The 14,143-nt window shown below is 56.2% G+C and overlaps 2 protein-coding genes across 2 annotated transcripts; one reads left to right on the top strand and one right to left on the bottom strand.

The window, feature by feature from the left end:
- The first annotated feature begins 757 nt into the window (after positions 1-757).
- vps27 (ESCRT-0 subunit protein VPS27) lies at positions 758-3,492 on the top strand. Its single transcript, XM_024834467.1, has 5 exons — positions 758-1,105; positions 1,163-1,295; positions 1,356-1,637; positions 1,698-2,457; positions 2,535-3,492. The coding sequence occupies exons 1-5, from the start codon at positions 1,038-1,040 to the stop codon at positions 3,365-3,367; spliced, it is 2,076 nt and encodes a 691-aa protein (XP_024691886.1). The 5' UTR covers positions 758-1,037; the 3' UTR covers positions 3,368-3,492.
- A 2,969-nt stretch (positions 3,493-6,461) lies between these two features.
- On the bottom strand, positions 6,462-12,426 carry P168DRAFT_305591 (BTB domain and ankyrin repeat protein; the record flags this gene model as incomplete). The annotated part of the gene is made up of 5 exons (XM_024838944.1): positions 6,462-7,399; positions 7,519-8,594; positions 8,652-8,769; positions 8,823-11,877; positions 12,271-12,426. 5 exons carry the CDS (start codon positions 12,424-12,426, stop codon positions 6,528-6,530), a joined length of 5,277 nt encoding a protein of 1,758 aa, XP_024691885.1. The 3' UTR covers positions 6,462-6,527.
- Positions 12,427-14,143: the final 1,717 nt, after the last annotated feature.

The following is a 14,143-nucleotide window of genomic DNA, read 5'->3' as shown; positions in this document are numbered from 1 at the left end:
AAGAAGAAGAGAAGAAGAAGAGGAGAGGAGAGAAAGAGGAGAGAAGCGGGCTAAAAGACTAGGGCGGGCCTCACCAATACTATAGAGAGAGACGTCTCGACCGTTGACCAGTGTCCGGAGTACCACTCAACCAATTCTGTTCAGTGTTCTTCAAGATTAATTTTCCCTGCCGACAATCCCTTCCGAGACAGGAACTGGATCTTTCCCCACGGTTAGACTGGAGTCAAATTCGGTATTTCTTCCAGAGAGAGAGAAGAAGAATCTCCATTGAATATTTTGGATCCACGAATAAGAGTCTGCTTATTCGGTCTGAGTCAGCTGCATAACCACTGATTCTGCATAACTATACACTGTCCAATACTACTGCATTATTATCAATACTGTACGACTATACTAATAGTACTATACTGAAAGTACTATACTAGTACTACAATACTAATGCTACTATGCTACTATGCTACGGCTCTTCCGATATGATTATACTATTAAAACCACTACCATGAATACAGGACTATCAAATAGAGATAACCTCGGAAGTCCCTCTCCGCCCGTCGGATCGCTGCCTCGGGATTGTCCGAGCTTATCACGGGAATCTTATATAATACAACACTATACTTGATTATCTAATATACATCTTGGTTCTCAGAAAGTTACAGAAGATGATACTCACCGCCTATCTATTCTGTCAGCATTATATCAGGCGGTAAGTATGTACCTCCTCAGGCATCTCCACCAATCCCCATCCAACCACTTCAAACGCTCATCGATGGATCTGCCTGGAGCTTCCATCAGCCTCATCCTCCTCCATTTCCCTCTGCGCGGTCATTTCCTTGATGAGACTGATCTATCTTCCTATTAATCAATCACGATATACCTTGTTATAACATCTTCCGATCGATCTCACCCCTCATCCGCTACTCTACTCCTCCCACTTAACACTCGATACCCAACGTCATAACCTCCTCCTCCCTCACTCCCCATCCTCCCCCACCCCCTCCTCCATCGTCTCATTCCCCCATCTTCCTGTCGCCGTCATCATGGCGGGCTGGTTCTCCTCCACCTCCCCGCTCGACGAGCAAGTCGAACGGGCCACCGCCTCTTCCCTGTACGGTTTGATCCCCTCGTGATAACATGACACGCGACTGATAAAGAGTCCTACCAGAGAGGATATCGCCCTGAACCTAGAGATCTCCGATATGATTCGATCCAAGAACGTCCAGCCCAAGGAGGCCATGAGGTCGCTGAAACGTCGATTGGAGAATCGAAACCCCAACATCCAGCTAGCCACGTTGAAGGTGCGTCGATCACCATCGGACCGCCACGATCTTCAAGGCTGACCACATCCAACCGTATAGTTGACAGATACCTGCGTGAAAAACGGCGGAACCCACTTCTTGGCCGAGATCGCCTCGCGCGAGTTCATGGACAATCTCGTCTCCCTGCTCAAGGCGGAAGGCGCCCTGCTCAACGCCAATGTCAAGGACAAGATGCTGGAACTGATCCAGGACTGGGCCATGGCCGCCCAGGGTCGCATGGACTTGAGCTATCTGGGGGAGACCTATCGCCGACTGCAAGACGAGGGCTTTCGATTCCCCCCGCGGACGCAGATCAGCGGCACCATGCTGGAAAGCAGTGCGGTACGTTCCTCTCCTCCTTCCCCGCCCCCGTGGATCGCGCTGATCCTCTGTAATTGGTAGCCCCCCGAGTGGATTGACTCCGACGTGTGCATGCGATGCCGCACCGCCTTCAGCTTCATGAACCGCAAACACCACTGCCGCAACTGTGGGAACGTCTTCGACGCCCAGTGCTCCAGCAAGACCCTCCCGCTACCCCACCTCGGTATCTTCCAGCCCGTCCGCGTCGACGACGGCTGCCACGCCAAGTTGACCGCGAAACCGTTCCCGCCGGCGGGTCTGTCGGACCGGTCCGCGTTCAAGAACCACTCCATCTCCAAGTCGAATGCCATGGAGCCCCGGACGGCCCGCGCCGACACCGGCTTCGACGACGACCTGCGTCGCGCCTTGCAGATGAGCCTGGAGGAGGCGGAGAATCGCGGCACCGGTGGCTACGTCCCGCAGGCTCAGGCTCCAGCCGCCCCGGAACCGAGTCAGATGAAGACAGCCGAGGAAGAGGATGCGGACCTGAAGGCGGCCATCGAGGCCTCCCTGCGCGACATGGAACAACACAAGCAGCAGCATGCCGCCGCCCTAAAGAACACGACCCCCGACTTCCCCGCCCACGAGACCCCGGGGGCCGCCCCCTTGCCCCGGAACCCGTACGAACTCAGCCCGGTCGAGGTGGAGAACATCCACCTGTTTTCCACCCTCGTCGAGCGACTGCAGCATCAGCCCCCAGGGACCATCCTCCGTGAACCCCAGATTCAGGAGCTGTACGAGAGCATTGGCGCTCTGCGGCCGAAGCTGGCCCGGAGCTACGGCGAGACGATGAGCAAGCACGGTATGTTGTCCCCATCCCTACCTCTAGGCTTCCTCCGTCTACTTCTTCCCCGGTCGATGTGACTAACAACGATCTAGATACGCTACTCGATCTGCACGCCAAGTTATCGACGGTGGTGCGGTACTATGACCGCATGCTGGAAGAACGACTGTCCAGTGCCTATTCGCAGCACTCGCTGGGGTACGGGTCCGTCCCGGCCAAGTCCCCGTACCCCAACGTCTACCCGTCCATGCCCCCGCCCCCGCCCGCGCCGGAGACCCGCACGGGAGCCGAGAGCTTCTACTACGGGACCGCGGGCGAGCAACCCCCCGCGGCCGCGCCGTATGCTCCGCCCGCGGATGCCAGCGGTCACCGAGGTGGTGCGATGAGTCCGGGCGCATACGCGCCCCCACCGGCACAGCCGATGCCGCCAAGCGCGCCCTGGACGGGTCGGCCCCCGTCGGTGGCATCCCCACCGGGCCCCAGTGCCGCCCCGGGCTACCCGGGACCGTCCGCCGGCTACCCACCCCCCGCGCCACAGGGATACACGTCTCCGACCGCAACCGACCCATCCGCCCAGGCTTACTACTCCCACCCCGGGGAGCCGAGCACTCCGTCTCAGGCAACGCCGGGGGCCCGGCGGGACTCCTACTACCAGTCGACCGGTCTCCCCACCGCCCCCGTGCCGAGCGCCCCGGAGCCGTCCGCGCCGGCCGCCGATGGATATCCCGCGGGGCCCGGGCATCAGCGTCAGCCATCCTATTATTACCAGCCGCCGCCGCAGGGTATGCCGCAAGCCCCAACCCATGCGCCGGGAGTCCCCCCAGGATCGCATGCGGTCGGCGATGTATCTCCGCTGGGGCCATCGGCCGCCCCGGCACAACCGGCACCCGCGCGGCCCGCCGTGGAAGAGAGTCTCATTGAGCTGTAGACGGAGAGCGGGGTGGCGTTTTGTTCGTGTCATCTGTTTCCGCACCCTTATGATACCAGTTTTCTTTGTTTGGAGTGGGAATGAAATTGTATTATTCATGTATCGATGTATACGTAGTATGCCAGAGAATCGTCGCTCCCTCGAGAAAGGGACATACCTCTATCTTCCAACTGTCTGATGTTTATAATCATAAGAGTGCTGTAATCCAACGCAATCCATGACCGGATTGGGGATCCTGAGGATATAGTTTGGAGATGGGAACACACGTGACGGTACGATACCAAACATACCAAACTTACGGCCTTCACTCCCCATTTCACTTCATCTTCTCTTCTTCTCTTCTTCTCTCCAACTTCATCTGCATCTTTCTCTCCTCCATCTTCCTCTCTCTCACTCACTCCTCCTTCTCTTCCTCCCCCTCTTCTTATCCACCAATTGAGTATTACGCTTCCCCAAGTCAACCGCTCCGGCCAATTGTCGGATCGTTGCTTTTTCCAGCTGCGGTGACACCCGACCTGCAGCTGCTCAGAATTGGCAACCCACTTCCCCCCCAACCTCGTCAAACGGAAACAGGCAAACAGGGAAGAGAATCATGCCGAACAGCACTGCCTCCCCCATGAAGCGCCCTGGCTTAGGGCGCCGCGCTATCTCCTCCCACGCCGTTGTCACCCGCTCCTCTTCCTCCATCGCTCCTCACGCCGATCTGTCCGGCTCGCACTCGTCCTCCTCCCAGAAACTCGCCCTGCGTCCTCATCATCACTATCCCCGAACTCATGTGGTCGGTGGTCATCGCCATCATAATCGGAATCCCTCCTTCGGCAAGAATCTAGCCAAACTGCAGCGCCATCTCTCCGCCCACCAGATCGCTCAAGAACCCCACACGGGCGCCCGGCAACATCAGCGCAAGAAGTCCGCCCCCGTCACCCCCGCCGCCAGCCCCCGCGCGCATAATAATAATCACCACGTCCGCTGGGAGGGCGTCTTGGATGATTCCCCCGATCCCGTTCACACCCCAATCAAGAAGAACAACTCCAGCCCCGTCTTGCGACGACGGCATTCCTCCCACGCGAAGGCGACCGTCGTCACCGCCTCCGACCGCCCCCAGACCGACAAGAAGAAGTCCGTCGGCTTCGAACTGGGCGACGACTCCGATAACGAGGACGGCGAGTGGGAAGACACCACCCAGTCTCCTGAGAGCACCCGTCGCAGCTCCGTCGTGGCCCAGTCCAGGGATAGCGTCGAGAATAACCAACCCGTTATCGTCGACCCGCTCACCTTTGTTAAGCGGCCTGTTCCGCAGTTCGCCCGCGCCGCCAGCCTGCCCGAATCCGTCAACAAGAGCTTCGACCAGCGGACCCACGACGGCGAGGAGCCGACCTCGTCGCGCGAAGACCACGACCACGACTACGACCACGACCACGATCAGCACGACGGCGACGACCACCGCGGCGACGACGAGGCAGAGCACCCGCCGGACCACCCCGCCATCACCTCCCGTCTACTTACCCCCTCGCTCGCCGCTAAAGCTCCGCCCGCCATGTCGTCCATCTCCGCGACCGCCAAGCCGGCCGTCGTCGACGCCCTGGCGCGGAAAACATCAATGTCGACTCTCAACGCCGGGGCCGACGGCCGCCGGCCGACTTCGTCCTCCCACGCCACCACACCCGCCGGCCACGCCTCCGGTCCCACCCAGGCCACCTCCTCGTCCATTGAGGGCGGTGTGTCTCGCTTTATCATGGACGGCAAGGCCGTCGCCCCAGGCTCATTCCGCACCGACTCCGAACCCAACACCCCGTCGTCTTTCCTCCCGCATTACCATCCACAGACGCCGCCGTCTCCCCACCAGAGCAGCACGGCCGCCGCCCGGCGACGCGCGTCCCCGCCACCCCGGTCGCGTGGCGTGGAGCCGCCATCGCGCACGCAGCAAAAGCTCTGGCTGCAGCGGACGGCCACCCTCAACACCTCGCCCCCAGACAGCCACGGCACCTCCGCCACCGCATCTCCCGCCGCCCTCGATCCCAGCCACAGTCGGCCGGGAACCGCCCCGTTCGAGGCAAATCGGGGGATCGCCAACGGCGCGCCTCGCACCGGCACGGGGTCCATCCCAGACAGCGAGGCGAAACACATCCGCAAGGCATACGAGAAGACCGCCATGGAACTGACCGTAGTGCGACGGTTCCAGTCCCCGACGGCCGACAGTTTCCAGCGTCTCGCCCTCCTCCTCACCGACCTCCAGCTGCCCCGGTCTCCAGCGCTTGGTCCATCAGTCCAGTCCGCCCCGACCCTACCACAGGACGGGAAAGCACCTCGGGGGCGTCCTGGCGCGCGACCAGAATCGCGTCAGTTCTTGGGTAAGCGGGCGAACGACGTCTCGCAGGCTTATCTAGACGAAGCCGCTAGCGACACGGCCCCGCTGCGCAAATCGACCTCCTTGCATCCATCGCACCGCCTGTCGACCTCCGCCGAGGGCGAACCCAGTATGGGACAGGACGAGGCCGCGGAGTCTTCTCTCCTCCCAAGCGAGTCAGAGATGCTGATGCGACGGATGTGGGAGAGTCGCGAGGTAGCAACGTCTGGATGATCTCTCCTTTTCCCCCTCCTTAACTCTCTTCCTGCTTAGCTGTCTTTTTGTCTTCTCTTTTACATTCTTCTCTTTTACATTCTTTCTTTCTTCTATTCGCTTCATACGTGTGGCGCAGGCATGGTTGCATTTCTTAGCGTATGCGGGAGTTCAACGTTGAATAGGGTCCGATATTTGCATGTCACTATCACACCGGTCCGAACTTGATTGATCTGTTTTGCTTTGCTGTTTCGGCTGTTTCTGGTGGTAGGTGGGTGGGTGGTTATTATCCGGGTACAGTAATATGGAGTAGCTAAGGCTAATGTGAATACTTAATTATCTAGTTTATTTATGCCGTTTGGATAGTAGGATGTATGTAGGTAGTAGTAGTACTTGTGCAGAGAATAGGGGGGTGGATGTTATGCTACAAACTGTGTATCAGACAGTACTTTATATTAGCATAGAATGTAGTATAATATATATGGTATAAAATATAATATCGTAGTGATACAACACAAGAATACAAAAAGCAAACCCAACCAAGATATATCACAATTCATACACAGAGAGGGGAATGAAGAAAGAGAAAGAGAGAGAAGATTATCGCCCTCGTCCCCTGTGAGCGCCTCTCCCTCTTTCTCCTCCTCCTCCTCCTCCACCACCGCGTGGGGGCGCACCACTGCCGCCTCCTCCTGCTGCTGCTCCGCCATTCACAGGAACAGACTCCCTATGACTACTCCCATGACCAGCGTTGGCTTTCTTGGTGTGATGTTGTTGGCGGTGGTGAGGGTGAGGGGCGTGTTCTTTCCGCTGAGGGGGTGCTTTCTGTGGATGCGCATTTGCAGTCGCATTCGCACTGGCACTGGAATCCTTCGGAAGACTGCTGCTACCAGCAGGGCTAGGGCCATGGCCATTCTTCTGCCTGGAAGGTAGTTGTCGAGTCCCACTAGCTGTGTTCGTGTTTGTGTTTGTGTTTGCAGCTGCATCTGCACTTCCAGCAGCTTTCCCAGCTCCACCACCACCACCCCCACGCCCTCTCTTGCGATTCGCGTTTTGCCCAGAGCCAGAGCCGGGGGTATTACCCTGGCCCTGCCCCTGACGCTGACCCTTCCTTCCATCCATGCTCTTATCCTTCTTCCCACCCTTCCCAATATCATCACCAGTCTGCTCCTCTCCCTCTAGCTCCTCATCAGGAAGTCCCTGGATACGCCTACTCTCCTTATTCCACCACTCCTGGAACTGCTGCTCGAGCTGGATGTCGTGGAGGTTGTGTTTGGCGGTGGCTGCTTCGCGGATCTCGTCTTTTTCGGTCTGTTGTTGGAGGAGGATTGTTGAGAGGGAGGTGCGTTTGGATTTTTTGGTTGGTTTGGGTTTTGAGGTGGATGTTTGTTTGGGGGTTGGGGTTGATGTGGAGGCTGGGGGGTGGTTGAGGGGGATTTGGGGGTGTGCCGGATTGAGTGGATGGGCTTTTGCTGGGGTTGTTGATGTAGTTGGGGAGGTTGTTGGGTGGGTGTGGGTGTAGTATTGGGGTTGGTGGGTTGGAATGATGCGGATGATGGTTGTAGCTGTGATGGAGGAGTGTGCTGCACACCCCCCACACCATCCCCTGCTTTAACCGGCACAGGGCCCACCGACTGCCCCTTCAACGGCGGCGTCCCGGCCACCGTCTGCCGCATCGTCATAGAAGGTTTCCTCGTCGGTTTTCCCAGTTCAGCTGGCGTAGGCTCCGATCCATTACCAAGCTGACCCAGACCCCCCTTTCCTACAGAGGCAGCAGCAGAAGAAGAAGAAGTAGGAACAGGAGGAGTCACCCCCCAAGGATTAGCCCTCGCCTCCTTCGACCTCTCCTCCGCAGCAAGCATCTCCTGCATCTGCAGCATCTGCATCTTCTTGCGCTCTTTCTGCGACATTTTCGGCGCAGCAGATTGGGCGTTATCGCGTTTGGCAGACATGGACATGCCCAGGCTGAGGTTTGAGACTTGTCCCTGGGAGGAAGCTTCCTGCATTATGTCTTTGAGGGGCTTCTTTGAGCCGGTTACCACGGAGGTTGAGGAGGTGTTGGTGTTGGTCCATGGGACGGACGAGGTGTTGTTGTTGTTCCTGTTTTGGGCGCGGTTGTAGCTGGGGGATTCTCCTAGGCCCGTATCGTGGGAGCCCATCAGATCGTCGAGATAGCTTCTTCCACCGTGTGGTGATTCGTCTGCGAGGCTGGATGCGAAAGCAGGCGAGTCTGCGGGTGCGTAAGGTGCATCTACACCTCTGGACCCACGAACGACGCCCTTCCCTTTCAAGCCCTCACCCGGAGACAAGAACTGCTCATCGTCCATAGCGAACATCAGTTCACCCGCAGACTGCCTCGGTCTCAGCGAGGGGCTCTTCGAGGGTGTCGTGAATACATCCCTCGTTTTGGAGGACTTCTGCGCCGACGCAGGCGTCTTGTCGCCGTTTGGCATGCGCTTGCCTTCGGTGTTGAAACGCGTCCGCAACTTCATGGAGTCTATTCTTTGCTGTCTGTCGCTCTCGATGAAAGATACTAGCTCGGGATACATCTCGAAGATATACTCGTCTGTGTTGCGCCCTCTGGAGATGGGGAAGCTGGAGAGTTGGTTGTCGTGGCAGACGGAGTCTAGTGCGGTGAGGAGGTTCTCGTTGAGGTCTTCCAAACTCCTGGACAGGATCAGTATGCATTCATTGATAGGTTGGGGGAGGGGGAGGGATAAGTACCTATTCGTGAGCAGCCCCTCCAGGTTCAAACAGATATACTCCAACGCGGCGTCGCGGAATTCCGTAACGTAGCACGGCGCGATGGAGTTGAGGAGAGTACAGACGTTGCGTGCGTTTACTACACCACATTAGCACCATCATTTGAAGACATTGGTGGAGAGATAAACGTACCAAATTGACCTAACACCCTCTGACAAACCTGCGCCAACCGATCAATCATCAACTCATTCGCCACAAACGCGACCTCAAACACCAGGTCTATGAAACTGTCTAGATCTTTCGAGCGGACTTCATCGAAGAGCTGCTCGTCTGTATCGGCGTACATATACCGCAGTACAAAGTCGAAGACAGGGCGGTCGATGTGCCGCAGGTCGACGCGGATGCTACTATCCGACGGGTTCGAGTTTTCCCGGCGGGAGAGGAGCCATCTACCACCCGAGCGGCCGTTGAACAGCACATCGAAGAAGAGACTTCTCTGGCAGATGACCTGGCTGTGGACTCTGACTTCGTCGTTATTGAGCTCGATGACGACGTCGCCGCTTTCGAAGAAGACAGGGTCGGTGAGTGTCAGCGCCATGTCGGATTTGAGAGACCTGTGAGGATCGATCATTAGGCGCGCGGCGCGCTCGATGGACGGGATGTCGAGGTGCGTGCCTAGACGCATTACTTCTGTGCGCACTTGGCGGTAACGGAGGGCGCTTTCGGGTGTGTGTCGGGCGAGATGCCACATGTCGAAGATGTTGTCTGTGTAGATGAAGAAGGCGAGGTTGAGGAGTGTGTAGATGTCGAGGTTGTGGAAGAGGATGCGTGTGCGGTTGTGTTGGTCGTGCGAGATGGTGAGGATGTCTGGGAGGGTGTATGTGGTTGATTTGCGGAAGGCGTGGAATGCTTTTCGGAGGACGGCGCTGCGGCCGGAGAGGACGAACTCGTGGACTGGGATTTGTACGTCGGAGAGAGTGGTCGTTATGAGGACTACTCCCTGGGGCAGATTGACCGGCGACGGTGGAAAGAAGGACTCGATGTCTGAGGCGGACATCACTGCGTTTTTGATAGCCAGAGTGGGCTCAACCAGCATCCCATCCCCAACTCCAGCTTCTGCATTTCCATTGACCATAGAGGCGAAGACGCCAAACGGAGACAACGGCAGCAAGTCCTTCCACAGCGTACTCGGCCCAACCTCAATTTGCTCCCTCGTGACATCACAATCCCTTTGCGCAGCCGCAAACGCCCCGAACGAATTACTGCAGACACCCACGACCCTTGACAAGCCCGGCACACGAGCAAACTTGTACTCCTTCGCGACGCCATCCTTGCTCTTCCCCCGCTTTTCCTTCCGCCACGCAGACCCAGACGCCGTGCAGATAATGATCGAGCCGTCCTGGCCGACGTCGACATCCTTAACAGCCATGTGGGCCTTCTTGAGCGCCCACACGCGCGCAGGCGGCGCGACGGCGTTGCGAATTTTCGACGGGTTGGTGGTGGAGGTTGCGGACGGGGTGTCGGTTTTGGTGTTCACCTGCACGGTGAAGACCTCGCCGAAGCTGGACAGAGCGCAGATGGTGTTGCCGCCGGAGCGGATCTTGATGATTCTGTTGACGGCGGTGTCGTAGCGGGTTGTCATGAAGCTGTCCCGGATGAATTTCGAGCTGATGTCTAGCGGGAAGGAGAGTTTGAGGTAGCCGTATTGCGCGAAGACCCATACTTCGTGGTTGTGGAGGAGGATGGCGGTGGCTTGGTCGATGGCAGAGACGCTGTGGATGGGGGCGTTGAAGAGGGAGGCTCCGACGCGTCGGGGGGTGGTTTGCGCTTCGAGGGACCGCGCGTCGGAGTCGACAAGGCCGAGCTGGCCTTCGTTTTTGCCAAATGTGTAGAGGCCTGCGTGGCTGAAGACGACTGAGTGGATTGCGGACGCCGCGGCGCCGAGGATCATTTCTTTCTTGAAGGGGTTGAAGATCTGGCGGGGGGTGGTCTGGATGGGCACGTCGTCTCGGTTGGTGGCTCGTGGGAGGCTGTAGCCTAGTTGACCGTACTTGTTGCTACCCCAGCTGAAGATCTCGCCTTGCTCGGAGATGGCGAGCGTGTGGTCTTGGCCGAGAGCCACGGAGACGACCTTTCGGTTGGCGAGGCCTCCGCCCTCGATGCAGACGAAGCTGAATCGCGTCGACTCGTCGCCTGTGCCCAGGCGGCCGCCCGGACCGAATCCGCATGTAAAGAGGTTGGCTTCCGGGTCGGTGGTCAGAATGGCTGTGTGCAGCTTGGACATGACGATGTCCTGGTATTTCATCGGCTTGTTCCTGATCAGCGCGGGGAGATCTTCCGCGTCATCAGGGCCCGGGGGGTGATCGTCACCCCGCTGTTCCTGGGACTCGCGGAAGAATCGGCGCAGCAGGTGTTCCGGGCGTTTCAGCGTCATTCGCTCTGGAAATTGACGGTCATCCTGGTCGCCCACGCCTAAATTCAGATTCTTATTACTCCCAAAGGTGTATACTTCGTCGGCCAAGAGGTTGACGCGGGGTCGCAATACACCCCGCGGCGCATGGCCGTCCTCGTCCATATCCTCCCCAAAGGACGACGCACTCGACTCATCGTCCTTATTTTCGATATCGGCGAGCAAAGGATCGTGCTCCGTCGCCGGGAGCACCATGCGCTTGATCTCGCGCGAGGAGATGGTAGCCCCGTACACGTCAAAAGGGCTGTACCCCTCGCGATCCTTCACCTTGATCAGGCCTCCACCGGGATGACCCGGTGACCCCGCCTTGCTGAAGTCGGTCGCGTCCCGGATGTCGCGCGCCATCAGCGCCTGAGCGATAGCCGCGTTTCCGGCGTACAGCGCGCGGTGCAAAGCCGTCCATCCACTCTCCCAGTCCTGCGCGTATATATCGATAAACGGAGTCTCGAGCAGCATGATGGCGAAGTCGATGGCCGTCGACTTGGGCGATGAGGCCACGTGGTGCAGGAGCGTGCGGCCATAGTGATCGCGGGCGTTCAATTCCTCGCGCGAAATAGTCCGACCGGGTCGCGACGTCGTGCTGCGATCAGGCAGCGGGGTTCCAGGAGAGGCCTCTCCGAGCTTTTTACTGCGGTGGAAGATGCCCGGCGACGAGGCTATCACCGAGCCAGAACCTCCAGCTTTGGAATTGGGGGTTCCGCCGGAGGTCTTGTAGCTGGCGGAGGCCAGGACACCCCGGAAGGTCTCGACGTCATCGCGCAGGAAGGTTTCCCAAAGCTTGCCACTCATGTGCCCAGCGTGACCGTGATTTTGTCAGAATCTCTTGTCGACCGAGGACCAGGACGTCGTTGTCGCCTGACGGGGTCAACGGCGCACCGGGGAGGGCTCGGGAAGAGCTCAGCGGGGCGACAAGAATTCCGACTGGAGGAAAGGACACGGGAGGAGGGAGCGAGGGTGTGGCTCAATGTGACGGTTCGGATCGCAGGAGACGGGTGGGTAAGATGCAAGGGTTGAAATGAGCAGGGAGGTTGTTGTCTGGGGAAGGCAACGTGTCGTGAGGATGAGAGTGATCGTGTGGCGGCGATTGACGATTGTGGGTGGGGATTATTATCTCCGAGAGTCGAGTGGGGTCGGTCAGGGTGGTTTGTAGTAGATCTGGAGGGATCACACAGGAGATGCGACTGTAATATGGGGAGATGAAGAATCAACGAGTGAAGGGATGGGGGAGGGAGGTATAGGAGAATAATTCGCGTTCTGAGAGAAAAGAGAGAGAGAGAGACAGAGAGAGACAGAGAGAGAGACAGAGAGAGCCATGGATAAGGGCATCGTTGGGTGGGCCAATCAGGAGGGGCTGTCCCCTCCATGTTCCGACGAGGGTTTCTTATTTGATTATATATATAGGTATATACCATATATATTCTATTATATGATATCGATCGATGTTAAATAGTCGACTGTCGGATCCTTGAAAAGTAAGGTGTATATATCACTGCTGGCAGTATGTTCTCGAGTGCCAGTCATCCCGCCAACTGGCAAACTGTATCTATAAGAACATCTCACCAGGGTCCCAGCCAAGTCGAGAGCCTCTTGCTAGAAAGTACTAAGAGTACTCCCAGGGAGACAAATTAAGCAGACAAAGTACCTTGACCTCGACTCACTCATCAACTTCCTGCAGATGCATACCAACTGGCGCCAACACCCAACCCGACGTGTCAAGCCTCCATTCCCTTCTTCAAGGAGTCAATACAATACATCCGATATATTTCTGTACACAATACACCAAATATAATTTGTACGACCAAGCAGGGGTTCTGCAGGAGAGATTCCGATGTGTCTGGACTCTAGACGATGAGCTCTCCACCGGGCGTCGTCCCAGCAAACGGTTGCAGGTGAGGCGGCCAGTCTGATGTTCGAGATTGGTGGTCTAAGCTTAATTACTTGATCATCTAGTTTGTACTTAGTACTACTTAGTCTCCTAAGTAGTCATACCTTTCTCTTACAGGGAGTCATTGATTCAGGGTAGATCTCCTGGATTGATGATAAGGTTCCGAGATCTGTGGAAATTAGTAAACAAATTGAAATATTAGAACAAAAACAAAAAAAAAAAAAAAAAAAACAATAAATAAAAAGACAAGGATCCATGATGAGAAAGGATGAAAGGATGAAAGGATGACTGTCATGGATTAGGGTCATGCGTGATTGACGGTGGATCGCCTAGCGTCAGTTGGAGCTGTCAATCATCTATTGTCATGTACAAAAACAGGATTTGCATTATAGAGAATATCATAGTATCATCAATATCATCAATATCCAGCATCATATATACCATCCAAGAAAAATCAATACATAGATAGAAGATAGAAAATAGAAGATAGAAGATAGATGATAGAAGGTAGATACTATAGTACCTTACCTCCCCGTACATGACACTAAGCCTCTTTGGGAGGAGTAGCCGCTTGACTCTTGACCGCCTTGCCACGGTCTCGGTATGGTACCGTATTATCATGAATCATTATTGATTGATATATGGGTATGATGATATTCTATATTTTATTCTCTGTTTTATATCTGTAAATATTTTATAGAGAAATATAGATAGATTATAAAGTTAGACATATAAAGGGAGAAGATAGATATATATAGATGTCCACCAGGTCGAGTCACGGGTGTGCGTCACTCTCCACTTATCAGTACCTGAGGTATCTCCACCTCCCGTTATCTGCTTGCGTCTTCCTCTCTCTCTCTTCCCTCTACTTCTCTACTTCTCTCTCCTCTATTCTCTCCCGTTTATTATTCTTCCTCTTCTCCTCTTATCCCTTTCTCCCTCTCTCCCAACTGACTCCTCTACTTCATCCCCTAGATCATCCTGATCATGTCTCCGTAATCCTTCTTCCCCATCTACCTGGCTGGTGATCCACTCGTGAATGCGGAGAAGTTCCAGACCGCATGCTCTCCAACGCCCTGTTGCCTGTCTGCCGCAGACCATGAATCCAGCCTGCTGTCTCTGCCTGGACTTGCTTCTTTAACTCTCTCTTTCTTTCTC

The sequence above is a fragment of the Aspergillus campestris genome (genome assembly GCF_002847485.1).
Source record: "Aspergillus campestris IBT 28561 chromosome Unknown P168scaffold_8, whole genome shotgun sequence".
Lineage (NCBI taxonomy): Eukaryota > Fungi > Ascomycota > Eurotiomycetes > Eurotiales > Aspergillaceae > Aspergillus > Aspergillus campestris.
This window is presented reverse-complemented; position numbering and strand designations above follow the sequence as displayed.